General features: G+C 46.2%; 1 protein-coding gene across 1 annotated transcript in view; it reads left to right on the top strand.

Moving 5' to 3' along the window:
• Positions 1-17,244, top strand: part of LOC140430232 (adhesion G-protein coupled receptor G2-like) — a 63,747-nt gene extending 46,503 nt beyond the window's left edge. The window contains exons 8-12 of the mRNA XM_072517662.1: positions 3,688-3,812; positions 4,750-5,036; positions 10,006-10,105; positions 15,160-15,416; positions 16,103-17,244. Coding sequence (XP_072373763.1) covers positions 3,688-3,812; positions 4,750-5,036; positions 10,006-10,105; positions 15,160-15,416; positions 16,103-16,185 — 852 coding nt within the window. The 3' untranslated portion in view covers positions 16,186-17,244. The remainder of the gene's footprint in view (positions 1-3,687; positions 3,813-4,749; positions 5,037-10,005; positions 10,106-15,159; positions 15,417-16,102) is intronic.
• The last annotated feature ends 307 nt before the right edge of the window (positions 17,245-17,551 follow it).

The following is a 17,551-nucleotide window of genomic DNA, read 5'->3' as shown; positions in this document are numbered from 1 at the left end:
CCAGACCTCTCCAAATAGCTCTCCACTGAACCTCTTTCAAGGACTTGATTTTCTCTACTTTCTGAGGGAGCCAAGTCTAACACAATAATCTCGATGTGGCCAGAGGCCTTGCACAATGTATGCACTTCTGGTTTTACATTGAGGGTGCGATTCAGCGACTCCGTTGCACTTGGCGTGTTTTGTGAGGGCCACGAAGAATCCAGCACGAGTTTTAAGGATACAAAGTAATAACATTTATTTAAAATAACATATATATATAACAGCAGCAGCAACGTCCCTTGCTGCACACTCCTTCCTGCTGGTTCCTAAACTGGCCAGCTTTATTTATACTAGGAGTTTACTAATGGTTTCTCCGCCCCCCCTCACTGGGGAAGCTCATACTCCCACAGGATTCTGGGATTGTTGTTAGTCCCCAGCCAATGCTAAGTAGGCAGGTTATAACATCCCTCCCCCTCAAAGTCCAAGGAATCCACCGAAGACCCTGGCGAAGGAGGGCGTCGGACTCGTTTTGCCGTAGGCCGAACACCACTTGCACGCGGCGCTGGATCAGGCGCGTGTAACGAGACGGAGACCGGCGCTTCCGTGATGAACGGCGCAACGGTTGTACATCCATGGCCCGTGGACCCGAGGATTCCCCCTCTGATGCATCCTGTGTCTCCATCTCGGAGTCAGAGTCTGCTGCCTCCGTCCCTGTAATCAAAACGTCATCTAAGTAGACAGCAACACGTGGTAAACCTCTCAAAATGCCCTCCATAACACGTTGAAAAATTGCGCAGGCAGAGGATACTCCAAAGGGCAACCGTGTATATTCATACAGGCCCTGGTGTGTATTAATCGTTATATATGGTCGGGAGGCAGGGTCCAGCTCCAACTGCAGGTAGGCGTGACTCATATCTAATTTTGTGAACGAGGGTCCACCTGCAAGCTTCGCGTAGAGATCCTCTATGCGAAGCATTGGATATCGGTCAAGTCGGGAAACCGTATTCACTGTAAGTTTATAGTCGCCACACAAGTGAACTGTGGCATCGGGCTTCATTACAGTTACAATTGGTGCTGCCCAGTCAGCAAAACGGACGGGCCTGATAATACCCAAACTCTCGAAATGAGTGAGCTCCCCTTCTACCTTCTCGAGCAAGGCGTAAGGCACCAGGCGCGCCTGAAATAGCACGGCGTGGCTCCTGGTTCGACTTGGATACAGGCTATGGCCCCTTTTATTTTCCCCAAACCAGGCTGGAATACATCTGGGTATCGTCCTAGCATCTCAGTCAACCCTTCAGAAACTGTTTGGAGGATGTGCTGCCATTGCAACAGCAAATGGCGCAACCAGTCCTGACCCAACAGGCTGGGCCCATGGCCGCGCACCACGATCAGTGGGAAACGCCCCTCCTGGCGTCCATAAACAACAGGGGTCATTGTAGTTCCTGCAATGTCCATTGTTTCCCCGTGTAGGTGGCCAACCTGGCCTGGAGTGCGGGAGGACGTTTTCGGACGGAAGGGGTTGCGCCCCAAAGCATGCACTTCCATTCCCTGTAGCTCCTGCACTCCTCGTTCTGCGCTCTCTCTGGACAATACTATTTGAATGGCCTGTTTAAAAGTCAATGTTGGCTCAGCTAACAACTTTCTCTGGGTGGCCGCATTGTTAATACCGCAAACCAAACGGTCGCGTAACATTTCTGACAAGGTCTCACCATAGTCACAGTACTCCGCAATCCTGCGTAGCCTGGATAGAAAATCGGCAAGGGATTCTCCAGGGGTCCTGTCAGCGGTATTAAACCGGTAATGCTGGACTATCGTGGATGGGGTTGGGTTAAAATGTTGCCCCACTATATTCACAAGTTCATCAAACGTTTTGGTGTCCGGCGCAGCTCGGTACGTAAGGCTCCTAATCACCCCAAACGTATGCGGGCCGCAGGCGGTGACAATATGACCACCTGGCGCTCGTTTTCGGTGATATTGTTTGCCCGGGAATAGTAACGCATCCGTTGTGTGTACTGGTTCCAGCTTTCCAGCGCAGCATCAAAAACATCCAAACGTCCGTACAGAGGCATGGTATAATAGAAAACAACTTCCAACCTGTATCCAACAAAAATCCAGGGAGGTGGCTTCAGCAGTGTAGACAGCTATTCACTTTATCCTTCGTCGCCAGTTTTGTGAGGGCCATGAAGAATCCAGCACGAGTTTTAAGGATACAATGTAATAACATTTATTTACAATAACATATATATGTAACAGCAGCAGCAACTTCCCTTGCTGCACACTCCTTCCTGCTGGTTCCTAAACTGGCCAGCTTTATTTATACTAGGAGTTTACTAATGGTTTCTCCGCCCCCCTCATTGGGGAAGCTCATACTCCCACAGGATTGTGGGATTGTCATTAGTCCCCAGCCAATGGTAAGTAGGCAGGTTATAACAGCGTGAATCTGGATGCAACGGGTGAATCACACGTGAGCCCAAAATCGGGATCCGCGCCGGGTGCCAGGCCGATTGCAAGTCACCTGACTCGCTCCACTCAGCACGAGCGGGATCTCGCCTCCTAATCTGAATATTTAAATAGCCGGATGCTGGATTCACCCGGCGTCTGGGACTCACTGGCTGCGCCTGGGAGACCTCACCAAGGTGCCGTTTAGCATTGGTCCATACAAACATGTACTACCCGTAAGGGCGCCTGGGGTGGTCTCCCAGGCCATTGGAGACACTCAGGTGTTCAGAGACAGCTGGCAGTGCCAGGGTGCCTCATTAGCGCTGTCAGGAGCCGGCCGGAGGGGGTGGTCTTGCCAAGTAGAGGGGGAGTTCCCCGGGGCCTTCCCAAGGTTGGGGGCGTTAAGGGGGTCACAAAATTGGGGGGTGGGGCCTGAAAAAGGCGGGGGAAGATCAGGGTAGCCTTCCAAAATGGCGCCCCGATGTGCGAGGAGCCTTTCCTGCTGACGAGATCAGAAGGAAATCCCTCTAAGTGCGGTCTCGGTGGAGAGAATTTCCGAGAGGTCCAGAAAAAGGGCAAATGCTGTTTAATGGCGGTGAGAAATACACCACTAAACACGCCGTTCATCGGACTTTAACTCGAGTCGGCTGAATCACGTCCCTATATTTTCGTTCCACAAATTCTGATGTATCATTTGCCCTTTGCAACAGGCTTGTGACATTATTCAGGGGCCTTCATTCCCATTTATCATTCTACCTGGTTGACTGATGTTCTTTAGGGAATTCGGGAAATTTGTCTTCCTTACCTGGACTGTACTTTATGTCACTCCAAGCATTCACCAATGTGGTTGTCTGTTAACTGACACTTGAAGTGCCTTAGTGAATCTTTCATTTGCACGGGGCAATGAATGGTGGCTTTGCCCAGAAACCCCAGAAAACTAAACAGTGTCTTCCACCACCCACAACTCTCCTGGTGCCAATTGTCTGATCTCAGACATGTCATTGTGGGGATTGTGTGGAGGCCATGTGCATCCAAGCAGGAGAGAGGATTGTCCAAAGTGTGGGCACCATTATTGGCAGCTTTAAATAGACTTGGCCTTGGACAAGTCTTCATGTCTTCATGCTGTGGTCTCGCACCAGGGAAAGAGTAGATATCACAAGGGCACCAGCAAGGGTTAGGGAGAAAATACATCGAATGAAGAGAGTGCAACACATTTAAAATAAAAACTACCATTCACCATAATAATGCTTATCCTCTACTTCTTTCAAGCAACTCGATAGGAGCCAACCCTTGGATGAGAAGATATTGAAATCGCTGACATATATCACACAGATTGGTTGTGGTCTTTCTGCCATTTTCACAGCAATTACTTTAATCATCCATTTTTTGCTCAGGTATGAGTATCTGGCATCAGTGCTATAATTTCATGTTGAGTTCATTCTAAAAGAACTGGCTGTGCAATCAAAATACAGAACAAATTAAGGACGGCACAGTGGCTAGCACTGCTGCCTCAAAGCACAGGGACCCAGATTCAATTGCGGCCTCGGGTGACTGTCTGTATGGAATTTGCACTTTCTCCCCGTGTCTGTGTGGAGTTTGCACTTTCTCCCCAGGTGCTCCGGTTTCCTCCCACAGTCCAAAGATGTGCTGGTTAAGTGGATTGGTCTTGCTAAATTGCCCCTTTGTGTCCAAAGGTTTAAGTGGGGTTACAGATTTGCGTTGAGTGGGCCTAGGTAGGATGCTCTTTCAGAGGGTCATGCAGACTCGATGGGCCGAATGGCCTCCATCTGCATTTAGGGATTCTATGAAATTACTCTTTCAGGATAGAGCTCGTATAATTTACACAGCAGGTGCATTAAACAAAGCTTACTTCTGTCTGAGATGTATTCATTTTGAGAAATCTATAGCCAAGATATGAGCCAATTTTGTAATTCAGTATGTTATATTAAGATGTTGTGTGGTACAGTGGGCAGTATCCCCACCTCTGGGTTCAAATCCCACTCCAGGACTTGATAGCCAAGGAAGATGTGTTCAATACGTGGCCAAACAGATTGGTTTAACAAGCTGTAAATCCTCCCTATATATCAATAGCATGGGTTTATAATGGGAAAGCCTCCTGCTCAACCATGCTTCATGCAGAGTTGGTCCTCAAACTATTGCCTCTGGCATCAGACAAGTGACCTGTTCCAGGAAATGAGAGCTACAGAAATTAACATAACCATGAGCATTGTCTGCTTTCTGCCTCCCTAGATAGGGGAAGTCTTCAAAAGCCAAGTCTATGTAATATTATCAGTTTGCATCATTTCTCTCAAACTTTTTTTTTACCTCAAGGCTTCTTTACTCATTTAGAGAAAGACAAAAGGATGTTTCCATCCAGATACACATCAATCTCAGTGCTGCTCTGTTTCTTCTCAATGTGACCTTCTTAACCAACACATGGCTCAGTTCCAGTAGCACCGATGGTCTCTGTAAAGTCATGGCTGTCTTGCTGCATTATTCACTGATTTGCAGCTTTACATGGATGGGATTTGAAGCATTTCATCTGTACATCATGCTGGTCAGAGTGTTTAACACTTATATTAAATGCTACTTGCTGAAGCTCTGCCTTGCTGGTTGGGGTGAGTACAAAGTATTCTGTTGGAAGTTGTGTGCATGATCTGATCCTCAGTGTATCATGTGGCCACAATAATTATTTCCTTATTGTAAGAAAAAGAACAAAAGTTTCAAACAGCTATTCTTTAGGGGTTTTAGATATCTCCTGTCCCATGTGAAATTTCAGGCCAAGAATGTTTAATCATCAAACTTGGGTACAAAGCAGGAACCACGGTTGGTAAATGAATTGGACTGAAACCCAGAGCAGATGAATGAGAATGGAAGATATTTTTGATAGTCCAGATTTACTTCCATAAAGACAGTGTGAATTTTCCATGACATTCATGCTGAACGAGCAACCTGATCAAAGAGGTCGTAAGGCTGATTAGTTTGAAGGAAAGAAATAACACCGAGGCCCTCATCTCAGAAGTGAATAGTGGTATAGTAGAATGGAGTGTGTCATGTGTTTTTTCTTGATTAATCAGGGAGGTTTCTCTCGCAATTAACTGTGTTTCTGGTTGAGAGATGAGTGTTAGGCCTTGACCAGACCAGACCCCAAAATTTGTTAGGATACCGGACCAGACCCCAACATTTGTTCGGATACCGGACCAGACCCCAACATTTGTTAGGATACCGGACCAGACCCCAACATGTGTTAGGATACCGGACCAGACTCCAACATTTGTTAGGATACCAGACCGGACCCCAACATTTGTTAGGATACCGGACCAGACCCCAACATTTGTTAGGATACCGGACCAGACCCCAACATTTGTTAGGATACCGGACCAGACTCCAACATTTGTTAGGATACCAGACCGGACCCCAACATTTGTTAGGATACCGGACCAGACCCCAACATTTGTTAGGATACCGGACCAGACCCCAAAATTTGTTAGGATACCGGACCAGACCCCAACATTTGTTAGGATACCGGACCAGACCCCAAAATTTGTTAGGATACCGGACCAGACCCCAACATTTGTTAGGATACCGGACCAGAACCCAACATGTGTTAGGATACCGGACCAGACTCCAACATTTGTTAGGATACCGGACCAGAACCCAACATGTGTTAGGATACCGGACCAGAACCCAAAATTTGTTAGGATACCGGACCAGACCCCAACATTTGTTAGGATACCGGACCAGACCCCAAAATTTGTTAGGATACCGGACCAGACCCCAACATTTGTTAGGATACCGGACCAGACCCCAACATTTGTTAGGATACCGGACCAGACCCCAACATTTGTTAGGATACCGGACCGGACCCCAACATTTGTTAGGATACCGGACCAGACCCCAACATTTGTTAGGATACCGGACCAGAACCCAACATGTGTTAGGATACCGGACCAGACCCCAACATTTGTTAGGATACCGGACCAGACCCCAACATTTGTTAGGATACCGGACCGGACCCCAACATTTGTTAGGATACCGGACCGGACCCCAACATTTGTTAGGATACCGGACCAGACCCCAACATGTGTTAGGATACCGGACCAGACCCCAACATTTGTTAGGATACCGGACCGGACCCCAACATTTGTTAGGATACCGGACCAGACCCCAACATTTGTTAGGATACCGGACCAGAACCCAACATGTGTTAGGATACCGGACCGGACCCCAACATGTGTTAGGATACCGGACCGGACCCCAACATTTGTTAGGATACCGGACCGGACCCCAACATTTGTTAGGATACCGGACCAGACCCCAACATTTGTTAGGATACCGGACCAGAACCCAACATGTGTTAGGATACCGGACCGGACCCCAACATGTGTTAGGATACCGGACCGGACCCCAACATTTGTTAGGATACCGGACCAGACCCCAACATGTGTTAGGATACCGGACCGGACCCCAACATTTGCTAGGATACCGGACCGGACCCCAACATGTGTTAGGATACCGGACCTGACCCCAACATTTGTTAGGATACCAGACCTGACCCCAACATGTGTTAGGATACCGGACCAGAACCCAACATTTGTCAGGATACCGGACCAGACCCCAACATTTGTTAGGATATCGGACTAGACCCCAAACATGTGTTAGGATACCGGACCTGACCCCAACATTTGTTAGGATACCGGACCAGACCACAAACATGTGTTAGGATACCGGACCAGACCCCAACATGTGATAGGATACCGGACCAGACCCCAACATGTGATAGGATACCGGACCAGTCTCCAACATTTGTTCAGATTCCAGACCAGACCCCAACATTTGTTCGGATTCCAGACCAGACCCCAACATGTGTTAGGATACCGGACCGGACCCCAACATGTGTTATGATACTGGGCCAGATCCCAACATGTGTTATGATACCAGACCAGGTCCCAACATATGTAATGATACTGGGCCAGACCCAAACATGTGTTAGGATATCGGACCAGACCCTAACATGTGGATACCGGACAAGAGCCCAAAACCATTTCTTTGAATTTGTAAAACTGTGAGGAAAGGATACTTCACCCCAGGACTGATGATTCTGACCATAGCCATCTTTTTAGTTGAAACAAACTTTAATTTAAACACAAGGACAAGACAAACATAGTTGGTTGGGTTTATTTACTGTATTATACAGAAAGGTTTGTCTTGTCCTTCCCTTAATTTCCCCTATTTACCTTCTGCCGCCCTGTGGCTCAGCGTGTGGAACTACCCCCAGCCCACCTCTCCCTGCCCCCCTCCTCACCCCCCCCCCCCGCCCCCTTGTGTCCCCCTGATCGGTCTTTGGGTATGCAAATGTAGTTAGTTCTGTGTTTAAATTAAAGTTTGTTTCAACTAAAAAGATGGCTATGGTCAGAATCATCAGTCCTGGGGTGAAGTATCCTTTCCTTTGAAAATGCCAATCAAAAGATTTTTTAAAAAAAGAAACAGCTTTACATTAAACAATTCTTAATCAAAAAGGAAAAACGGGAACTTACTATCCGTACCTGCTACTAACTCCAATTAAACAACCCAATACAGTTCAAATGCCACTTACAAATAAGAAGTTAACAAGTAGATTACTTGCTTAACTGTGCAGACATTTGGAGAGAGTCCCTTTCAAGAGCAGATCCATTACACTCCTGCTCAACCGAACAGCAATTTGGCAGAACTGCTGCTCAACGTAAAATCCTATATCAAACTGCAAAAATAGATCAACCTGGCTCCTCCCATAATCTGTATTCCACTAAGTTCCATGACCTTCTTAGCTGGGACTAAACACCATAAATTATCTACACTCCAGGGAATCTCCAGTAATTAAAACACCATTCCATTAGTCCTTTATCAGTAACCAAGTAAGTGGTTGGAATGAATAATTTCACTCCCGCTATATTCCAAAATGCTGGAGCTTCAGACAAACAGACAGGTCACTGATATCAAGGCACAGGCTACATATTTCAGTGGGACTATTCAGCCGTTCAGGACTGCTGCCCACCATGGAGCTGACCCCTGGTATTCCCACTGGTGTCCTTTTCATCATTCACCTTTCACGACTCTAATTACAAATTTAGCAGACCCACAGAGCGGGATTCTCCGCAAACCGGCAGGGCGGGCAACTCCGGCGCGAAGGAGTGGCGTGAACCACTCCGGCGTCGGGCCGCCCCGAAGGTGCGGAATCCTCCGCACCTTCAGGGGCTAGGCCGGCGCCGGAGTGGTTTGCGCCGCGCCGGCTGGCGCGGAAGGGGCTTGGCGCCACGCCAACCTGCACCGAAGGGCCTCCACCGGCCAGCGCGAGTTGGGGCATGCACGGGAGCGCCAACGTGTGCTGGCGTCATCACCAGCGCATGCACAGGGGGGTTCATCTCCGCGTTGGCCATCGTGGACTGTTACAGCGGTCGACGCGGAGGAATAGAGTGCCCCCACGGCACAGGACTGCCCGCGGAACCGATCCGATCGCGGGCCAGGCCAACGTGGGGCCATATCCCAGGGCCAGATCCCCCCGCACCCCCCCCCCCCCCCCGAGGACCACGGAGGCCACCCACGGAGCCAGGTCCCACCGGTAAGTACCTGTTGTAATTTACGCCGACCGGACGGGCCGAAAACGGGCGGCCACTCGGCCCATCGCGGGAGAATCGCCTGGGAGACCGCTGCCAGCAGCCAGCGACCGGCACGGCGCGATTCCCACCCCCGCAAAATCCCCGGTGCCGGAGAATTCAGCAGCCGGCGGGGGCGGGATTCATGTCGCCCCCCCCCCCCCCCCCCCCCGGCGATTCTCCGACTCGGCGGGGGGGTCGGAAAATTCTGCCCACAGTCTCCATACCTTAACCCAGGCCTTTCAAAACCCTACTGCAACCGATACAAAATAAAATATATATACCAAGTTCTTACATTCATCACACATGACCCCGCACAGGCCCATTAGCAGCACAACATTTTAAAGAAAGAGCAGGTTCCCTTCAGGGAGCTGTCATTGTCTTGTTGAGGTGTCAGGGATCCAAGGACTCTGGCACTGAATTCTGTTCCCCAATCTAGTGGATCATCAGGAGGAGACTGGGCCCAGCTCACCTCTACACTTTCCTATTAACTAAGAGGCAGAAATACAGACACAGTCATGGGGTCACCTCCATGGTAGGCAGCAGACTTGCCTGACTGAATTTATCCCCAGAAATGTAGTCTGTGTCTTGATATCAGTGACCTGTCTGCTAGTCTGAACCTCCAGCATATTGGAATATAGCGGGAGTGAAATTGGTGTACCCAGTTGCACAGTAGGGATTCGGAGTGAAACAGCAGTCTGTTATACACTGTGTCAGATTGGATTTTCTGTTCATTTGAAAAATATTGCCAAGACTTTTCAATTCAAGCCGCAATGAGACAAGGTGACAATTCTCCAAAAGAAATGTGAACAATTATTCTGCAAACTTCAGTGAAATAAGATGGGACACAGTGAAACATCAACTGTCGATTCACTCCAATCCCATTTTATGCCACTGGCACACAGCAATTTCACCTGCAATAACTCTTTGTAACCATGTTCATATGTATCCCAAGGCATTCCTGCTGGCGTAATTTCCATCATCATTGGAATAAATACAAACTTTTATGGTCGACATTTGATACCTGTGAATGGCAATTACAACTCTACTAATATGTAAGTTTCAGTATTTCAGTAGCAGAATCACTGAATATTACCCATTTGACCCATCGTTCCTGTGCAAACCTCCTTGGTGAATGTATCGAATTAATCCTACTTCCTCATTCTTTCTCCATAGCCCTGAAGACCCTTTCCTTTTTGAGTTTTTATCCAATTCTCTTTTGAAAGTCAGTGGGCGGGATTCTATGTCTCCCGGGATTCTCCGTCTCGCCAGCCGGCCATCTGATTTCCCATTGTGGGCAGCCCCATGCCGTCGGGAAACTACCGGGCTGCCGGCGCAATGGAGAATCCCGACAGCGGAGAATCCAGCCCACCATCTGCTCCCATCATCCGATCAGATCATGACAACTATCTGTGCAAGAATTTGTTTCCTCACGTTGTCCCTGATTCTTTTGCCAGGTATATTGAATCTGTGACCTCTGGTATTGACCCGTCTTCCACGGGAAGCTGTTTATCTTTATCTACTCTATCCAGAATACTCATCAAATCTCCTCTTACTCTGCCAGCTGCAATGTCAACCACTCAACTCTCTCAAGCCTCTTCAGAGAACTGAACTGCCTCATCTCTGGTAGTATTCTGGTGCGTCTCTCTGCACCCTCTCCAAGACCCTGTTATACCTTCTCAAGTGTGATGCTCAGAATTGAACACGGAACTATAGTTGGGTGCTTTATAATTTTCTTGCTTTTGTATTTAATTGCTTTCGTCACAATGTTTATTAATAATTAATGACGGATCCCATATCTTTTTAACTAGTCTTCTCAACTAGCTTTGCCAAAGGATTGTGTACAGACATCCCCAGATCTCTCTCTTCCAGGACCGCTTCCCAAGATATGAAAATACAAACAAGGAGCAGGGGTTGGCCATTCAGCCCCTCGAACATTTAACAAGATGATAGCTGATCGGATAGTAACCTAAAATCTGCATCCTGCCAATCCCGGATAAACTATCACCCATTTGCTGGCAAGAATCTATCCATTTCTGCCTCAAAACATTCAAAGACTCTGCTTCCACTGCCTTTCCAAGAGGAGAGTTTCAAAGACTCACAATCCTCTGAGAGAAAAACAATCACCTAATTTCCTTTTTAAATGGTAAACCCCATATTTTTAAACAGTGACCCCTGTTTTAGATTTTCTCACAATAGGAAACATCCTCTCCACATCTACCCTGTGAAAACCTCCAGGATCCTGTAACACTTGGTCTTCCTGCCTTTCCTCGCTCTTCCTACCAAAATGGATCACCTCATACTTCTCAGTAGTAAATTTCATCTGCTGTGTTTCTGCCCATTCCAAAGGCCTGTCTTTCCCTTCCTGAAGCCTATTTCTACTTTTCTTATTGTTTACTGAATTCTGAATTTTGTAACACCTGCAGACATTGAAATTATGTCCTCTGCACCCTCGTTTAGGTCATTAATATATATCAAAAAGAGCAGTGGTCCTAATACTGACCCCTGAGGAACACAATTGTATACTTCCCTTCTGTCTGTTTCATTGCCATTTATTACAATTCTCTACTCCCTGTCCCATACCCAGTTTCATATTATTGCTGCCACTGCCCCATTTTAATCCCATGGCTTTAAGTTTACCAGGAGATCTATCATGAGACTATGAGACATAGGAGCAGAATTAGGCCCATCGAGTCTGCTCCACCATTCAATCATGGCTGAGATGTTTCTCATCCCCATTCTCCTGCCTTCTCCCCATAACCCCTGAGACCATTATTAATCAAAAATATTATTATGTGATACTTTGTCTTTTGATAGCCCATTTTTCCTCATCACTCCTTGCAGTTACTCCAAAGAATTTAATCTCGTCAAACACAAGTGATCTTTAAAAATTACCTGCTGACTTTCAGTTATGAATGCACGCTTTACCAAATTGCAATTAAGTTTGTTCAAGTTTATTGTCTGTGAAAGTTTTAATCATTAAACTGACTGGCCTGGAGTTAGCGGGCTTATCCTCGCTTCTACTTTGGAGAGACTTGCAACATGTTCAGTACTCCAGTCCACTTGTCACCACTCCCATATCAGAGGGTAGCAAGAATGGGGTTCGAGCCTCTGCAATTTCCACCCTTACTTCCCTCAGTAACCTCGGATGCACTCCATCCAGACTGGGCAACTTTTTTTCCGATGATAATTATTTGACCCCATATTTGGCAAAGCCATTCTGGTGCAGGATGATCAAAAATACAGGAGTAGTGAATTTCTTTGAGATTTCCTCAGCTGACCAGTTCCATGGGGTTTTCTCCACTTGATTACTCTTGTCTATCATGCCAGATCACTTCTTACCAGGGCTACCCTTACCATTCCTGAAATGTTGTCTCTGAACCCATTCTTGGACCCTCCTTCAGAGCTAATGCTTCCTGATACTTGCTGACATTAACGTCAGTCACACAGTCAACTGGTGACATGTAAATCAACTTCCCCATCACCTCTGTAAAAACCTTCATTGTTTCTGTGATATCAGATTGGTTTTCAACTTTTAGTTCTGAATCTATTTTAACTTGCTCCAACTAGATAATGGACAAACTGAAAATGTAATTTTTTACATCAACCACACACCTTGTACCCTCACCACTGATTCTATTCCCCTCCATGGCCATTGTCTCAGGCTGAAACAGATGTTCAAAACTTTGGCCTAGTGTATGACGGTTTATATTGTCCACGTGTAGCTTCATGCATTCCACCCCCACTGCCACTCTTACTCAGCCCATCTGCTGCTAGAGCTCTTACACATCTTTGTTGCCTCCAGCCTTGACTACTCTGATATTCTTCCCAACAGCCTCCCATTCCCCACCTTGTGTATACTCCAGCTCATCAAGATATCTGCAGCCATACCTTCTGCACCAAGTCGTCATTGCCCATTTCCCTCATCCTCATTGACCTGTATTGACTCCTGACATTCCTGATCCTCAGATTTAAAATTCTCGTTCTTATATTAAAATCCCCCATGACTTTTCTTGTCCCCATATTGCTCCTCCATCCCTACAATTCATCTGAACTGTCTGACATCTTGAGCATTTCTCCCTTCCTTTTCCTGACCGTTGGTGGTTTTTTTATGCTTTTGCATTTCCTCATTAAGCCCCTCCCCCTCTCCAACTCCTTTTTCCCTCAGAACTATTCTGCTGAAAACCCACCTCTATGACCAAACAGTTATTCACACCTCCAAATGTCTCTTTTGGATTGCTGGAAATACCAGAATGTAAAAAGACACCAATAGTCTGTTTTTTTTATACATCTGAATGCGTGAAGGACCTTTGCCCATTTTGGCCTATTGAAAGCCTCCCATGAATACGAGTAGTAGTTTTGTATAAAAAATAACTCCCTGAAAGTAGCAAGCTTCAATATGTAAGTAAGACATTGAATTCACCTCACTGAAAATGTAACAGTTTTACAATGCATCAGAATGTTCTTATTGGGGCAACACCATCACACAGTGGTTAGCACAATGGCTTCACAGTGCCAAGGTCCCAGGTTCGATTCTCGGCTGGGTCACTGTCTGCGGAGTCTGCACATTCTCCCCATGTCTGCGTGGGTTTCCCCCGGGTGCTTCGGTTTCTTCCCAATAGTCCCCAAAGACATGCCGTTAGGTAATTTGGACATTTTGAATTCTCCCTCTGTGACCCAAACAGGCGCCGGAATGTGGCGACGAGGGGCTTTTCACAGTAACTTCATTGCAATGTAAATCTACTTGTAACAATAAAGATTATTATAAAGATCATTATTATTATTAACTCCTTCAGTCTACATTTTCCAGCAATGCCCTGAATTTATTTCAAAAGCTGAATTTAAGAAGGCATTTTATATTTACAACATGCTTCTTGTCATAAATACCTGGTTTTTTAAATCTATTTCATTCAGTCCTGCCACTCTGAGGTTTAATAGTATTTTATTTTGCAACAATCTGTATTAAGGTATTCATACGTGGAATTCTTCATAAAATATTTTTGATCCAAATGGAATTTGAAGTGATAATCCTCAGTCATACAGCCTTAAAATGGTTAAAAATGATCTTTAGATGAAAAGTTACTCTTAGTGATATCAGTAAGAAAATCTTAACACATTCATACAACATTACTCTGTTTATTATTTCAACTGAGACATTAGCTGTTTGATGTAAATTACTCACTTCCTGTGATAAAACAGGAGGAAGAATCATATTCATACATTGAACATGCATCCAATCACATCCCGTTGTAATTTCTATATACAACATGAATTCCTGATGGAAAACATGTTGTACGCATATCTAAGTGGCAGTCGGTTCTTTAATCATGAATCCTTTACATGTTGAAACTCTCCTCTCTGACTTGTATAGGCAGATATTACTTTGAGAATATTGCTCACTTAGTCAACACATAGCACAGTGGTTAGCACTGTTGCTTCACAGCGCCAGGTCCTAGGTTCGATTCCTTATTGTTATTAAATCTGGGGATTTTCACAGTAACTTCATTGCGGTGTTAATGTAAGCCTACTTGTAACAATAAATATTATTATTATTATTAGATTGGGTCACGGTCTGTGCGGAGACTGCACGTTCTCCCTGTGTCTGCGTGGTTTTCCTCCGGGTACTCCGGTTTCCTCCCAGAAGTCCCGAAAGACATGCTGTTGGATGACTTGGACATTCTGAATTCTCCCTCAGTGTACCCGAACGGGAGTCGGAGGGTGGCGACTAGGGGCTTTTCACAGTAACTTCACTGCAGTCTTAATGTAAGCCTACTTGTGACAATAAAGATTATTATTATTCCATTCATGGTAAATTCATATTTCATTGAATTATTAACCCCTTTCAAATTGCTGAAATAGCTGACTTTGTTAAAACGGTGTAAATAGAAATTTGACAGAAAAAAACCCTTTAACCACCCGCAGTTAAATTAGCAGACGGAGGGAGACAGTGAGTGCTCAAAATTAATTTCTCCATGTAGGGACGGTTGCTCAATTGAAATGTGCACTTCTCACTTTTGATAAAAATCAAGCCATTGCCTTGTTCTGTATCAAGTCTTCTTGTGGTATTTTTATGTGTATTAATTAAACCACTTTCATATCCTCCCAACAGGTGTTGGATAACAAACGATATTGTGCATTACGTTACAAATGTTGCCTATTTTGTACTTGTATTCCTGGGCAGTACAACCATGCTGATTGTTGTGTGTGTTAAGGTGGTCAGATTGAAAGGAGGTGATAAAAAGAGTATATTCACCATACTGGGTCTGACTTGTCTACTGGGCATAACCTACGGTATAGCGTTTTTCTCATATGGACCTCAGAGTGTACCTGTGCTGTACCTGTTCTGCATCCTCAACCCTCTGCAAGGTCAGTCAGAGTACCACTGGCATTATATACATTCACCTGACATATAAACTTACAGTTTCAGTAATCAAATGAATTTGCTATACTCAGACGTACTGACAAATTAACAGCCTTTGTTACAATTGGAGCAGAGTGCAATGAATTGAGTTGATGAAATGACACTGATGCAGTTCTATACAGTAGTTGGGTACAAATTTGTGTCTATCATTCCTCACTTGTCAAGTTCCCCATCTCCGGAGCAACTGAGGTGAAATCTCATGATTCTCCACAAGGAGGGAGAACGATTTGCAAAAACTGGGCCTGTCTGATGTGCCTCAGGTTAGACAATTAGAGAATGGCATTGGCAGACATGAAAGAGAAAATCATCAGGCGATCATTCTTGGTATGAAGAACAATAACTCATAAAAGCGTGAAACAGGAAGATTAATCTACTTATGTAACTGCATTAATGGACAGTATTCCGTGCTGTAGACCACTAAATTAACATTGGCCATCTCAAAGTTAATTATGAACCTTTATAGTTATTAATGGGCTTTTCACAGTAACTTCATTGCAGTGTTAATATAAGCCTACTTGTAACAATAAAAGTTATTTATTTTATTTATTATGACTGGAAATATATTGACAAAAATGAATATGAATTAGAAAAACACTGAAAAAATTCCTTACATCATTTCTTTTCCTCGCAGGGTTTTTCATATTCCTGTGGTACTGCATGTTATTACGATCGTCCAGCGAGACATCAAACAGCAGCAGAAGTACAACTAACTAATGAGGACCTCTGAAATCTCTACCTATCTATGTTTGAAGCCCAACGTTAAGTTTTAATTTTCAGTGTTCGAGCGCAGAGCTTCCCACACCAGGTCCACACAGAGGGTATTCAGGGAGTGACCCATAACTTTCCATCATGGATAGAAAAGGATGTGGGTTATGTACCTGAAATCCTGATTTGTCAACCTGACAAATGAAGCTCTGCGCTGGGAGTGCTCAAGATAGTCACACATTCTATGTCCACAGATATGCTAGCAAATGATTCCCAACTATGTTAGATATATTTTTTAATATATTTTATTCAAAACACAATCAATAATGCAAACAATAAGCAAACTGAACGCAACCAATTTAAACAGTTTGTCATTTTCCCCATTCCTGCTGATGAATAGAGCATTCATCAAATCTCCTCCCCCACTCTCACCTGCATAATCTCCTGTGTGGCCACCTGTCACCTCAAATGATGGGCTAGCCATGAACTAGCCTTCTCCCCATACTCATAGAACATCTCCCTGAGCAGTGAAGCTGACTCACGCCTTCCCTGTCCTCACTAGGTCAAACTCCCCCTGTAGCTGCCTAGTCGGGGCCACCGTCGGTCCACTTCGACAATGGCATCCACCAACCTCTTTCTCTCCACCATTGCAACTTTATCCATATGGGCCTTGTGATATATAACCTCCCCCAGACCACCGTCTTCAACACCTACCAGTAAAGTGTGCGATCTCCCTCTTCTGGTTAAACTGCACATAGTCCTTTATCACCGAGGCCACCTTCGCGCAGACCTTCTTGTCCGCCAGGAACGCTATGTTACGGATATTTAAGGCTTTAGTGGTACAGGAACTGCCCGGCATTGTGCAAGAATGCAGGCACCCCGCCGGGTCGGAGAATCGCCGGGGGCTGGCGTGAATCTCGCCCCCGCCGTGTCCCGAATTCTCCACTACCAGAGAATCAGCGGGGGCGGGAATCGCACTGTGCTGGTCGGCGGGCTCTCCCCGCCGATTCTCCGGCCCGCGATGGGCCGAAGTCCCGCCGCTGTCAACCCTCGCCAGCCGGCGTGGATTGAACCACCTACCTTACTGGCGGGAGCAGACGGCGGGGGGGGGCTCCGGGGTCCTGGGGGGGGGGGGGGACGTGGGGCGATCTGGCCCCGGGGGGTGTCCCCACGGTGGCCTGTCCCGCAATCGGGGCCCACCGATCGGCGGGCGGGCCTGTGCCTTGGGGGCACTCTTTTTCTTCTGCCTTCGCCATGGTCTTCACTATGGCGGAGGCGGGAGACCCCCTCCACTGCGCATGCGCGGGGATGCCGTGAGCGGCCGCTGACGCTCCCGCGCATGCGTCGCCCGGCGAAGTCCTTTTGGCGCCAAAGG

The sequence above is a fragment of the Scyliorhinus torazame genome, chromosome 10 (genome assembly GCF_047496885.1).
Source record: "Scyliorhinus torazame isolate Kashiwa2021f chromosome 10, sScyTor2.1, whole genome shotgun sequence".
NCBI lineage: Eukaryota > Metazoa > Chordata > Chondrichthyes > Carcharhiniformes > Scyliorhinidae > Scyliorhinus > Scyliorhinus torazame.
The sequence above is the reverse complement of the archived record's forward strand: the minus strand, read 5'-3'. Positions and strand labels throughout refer to the sequence as shown.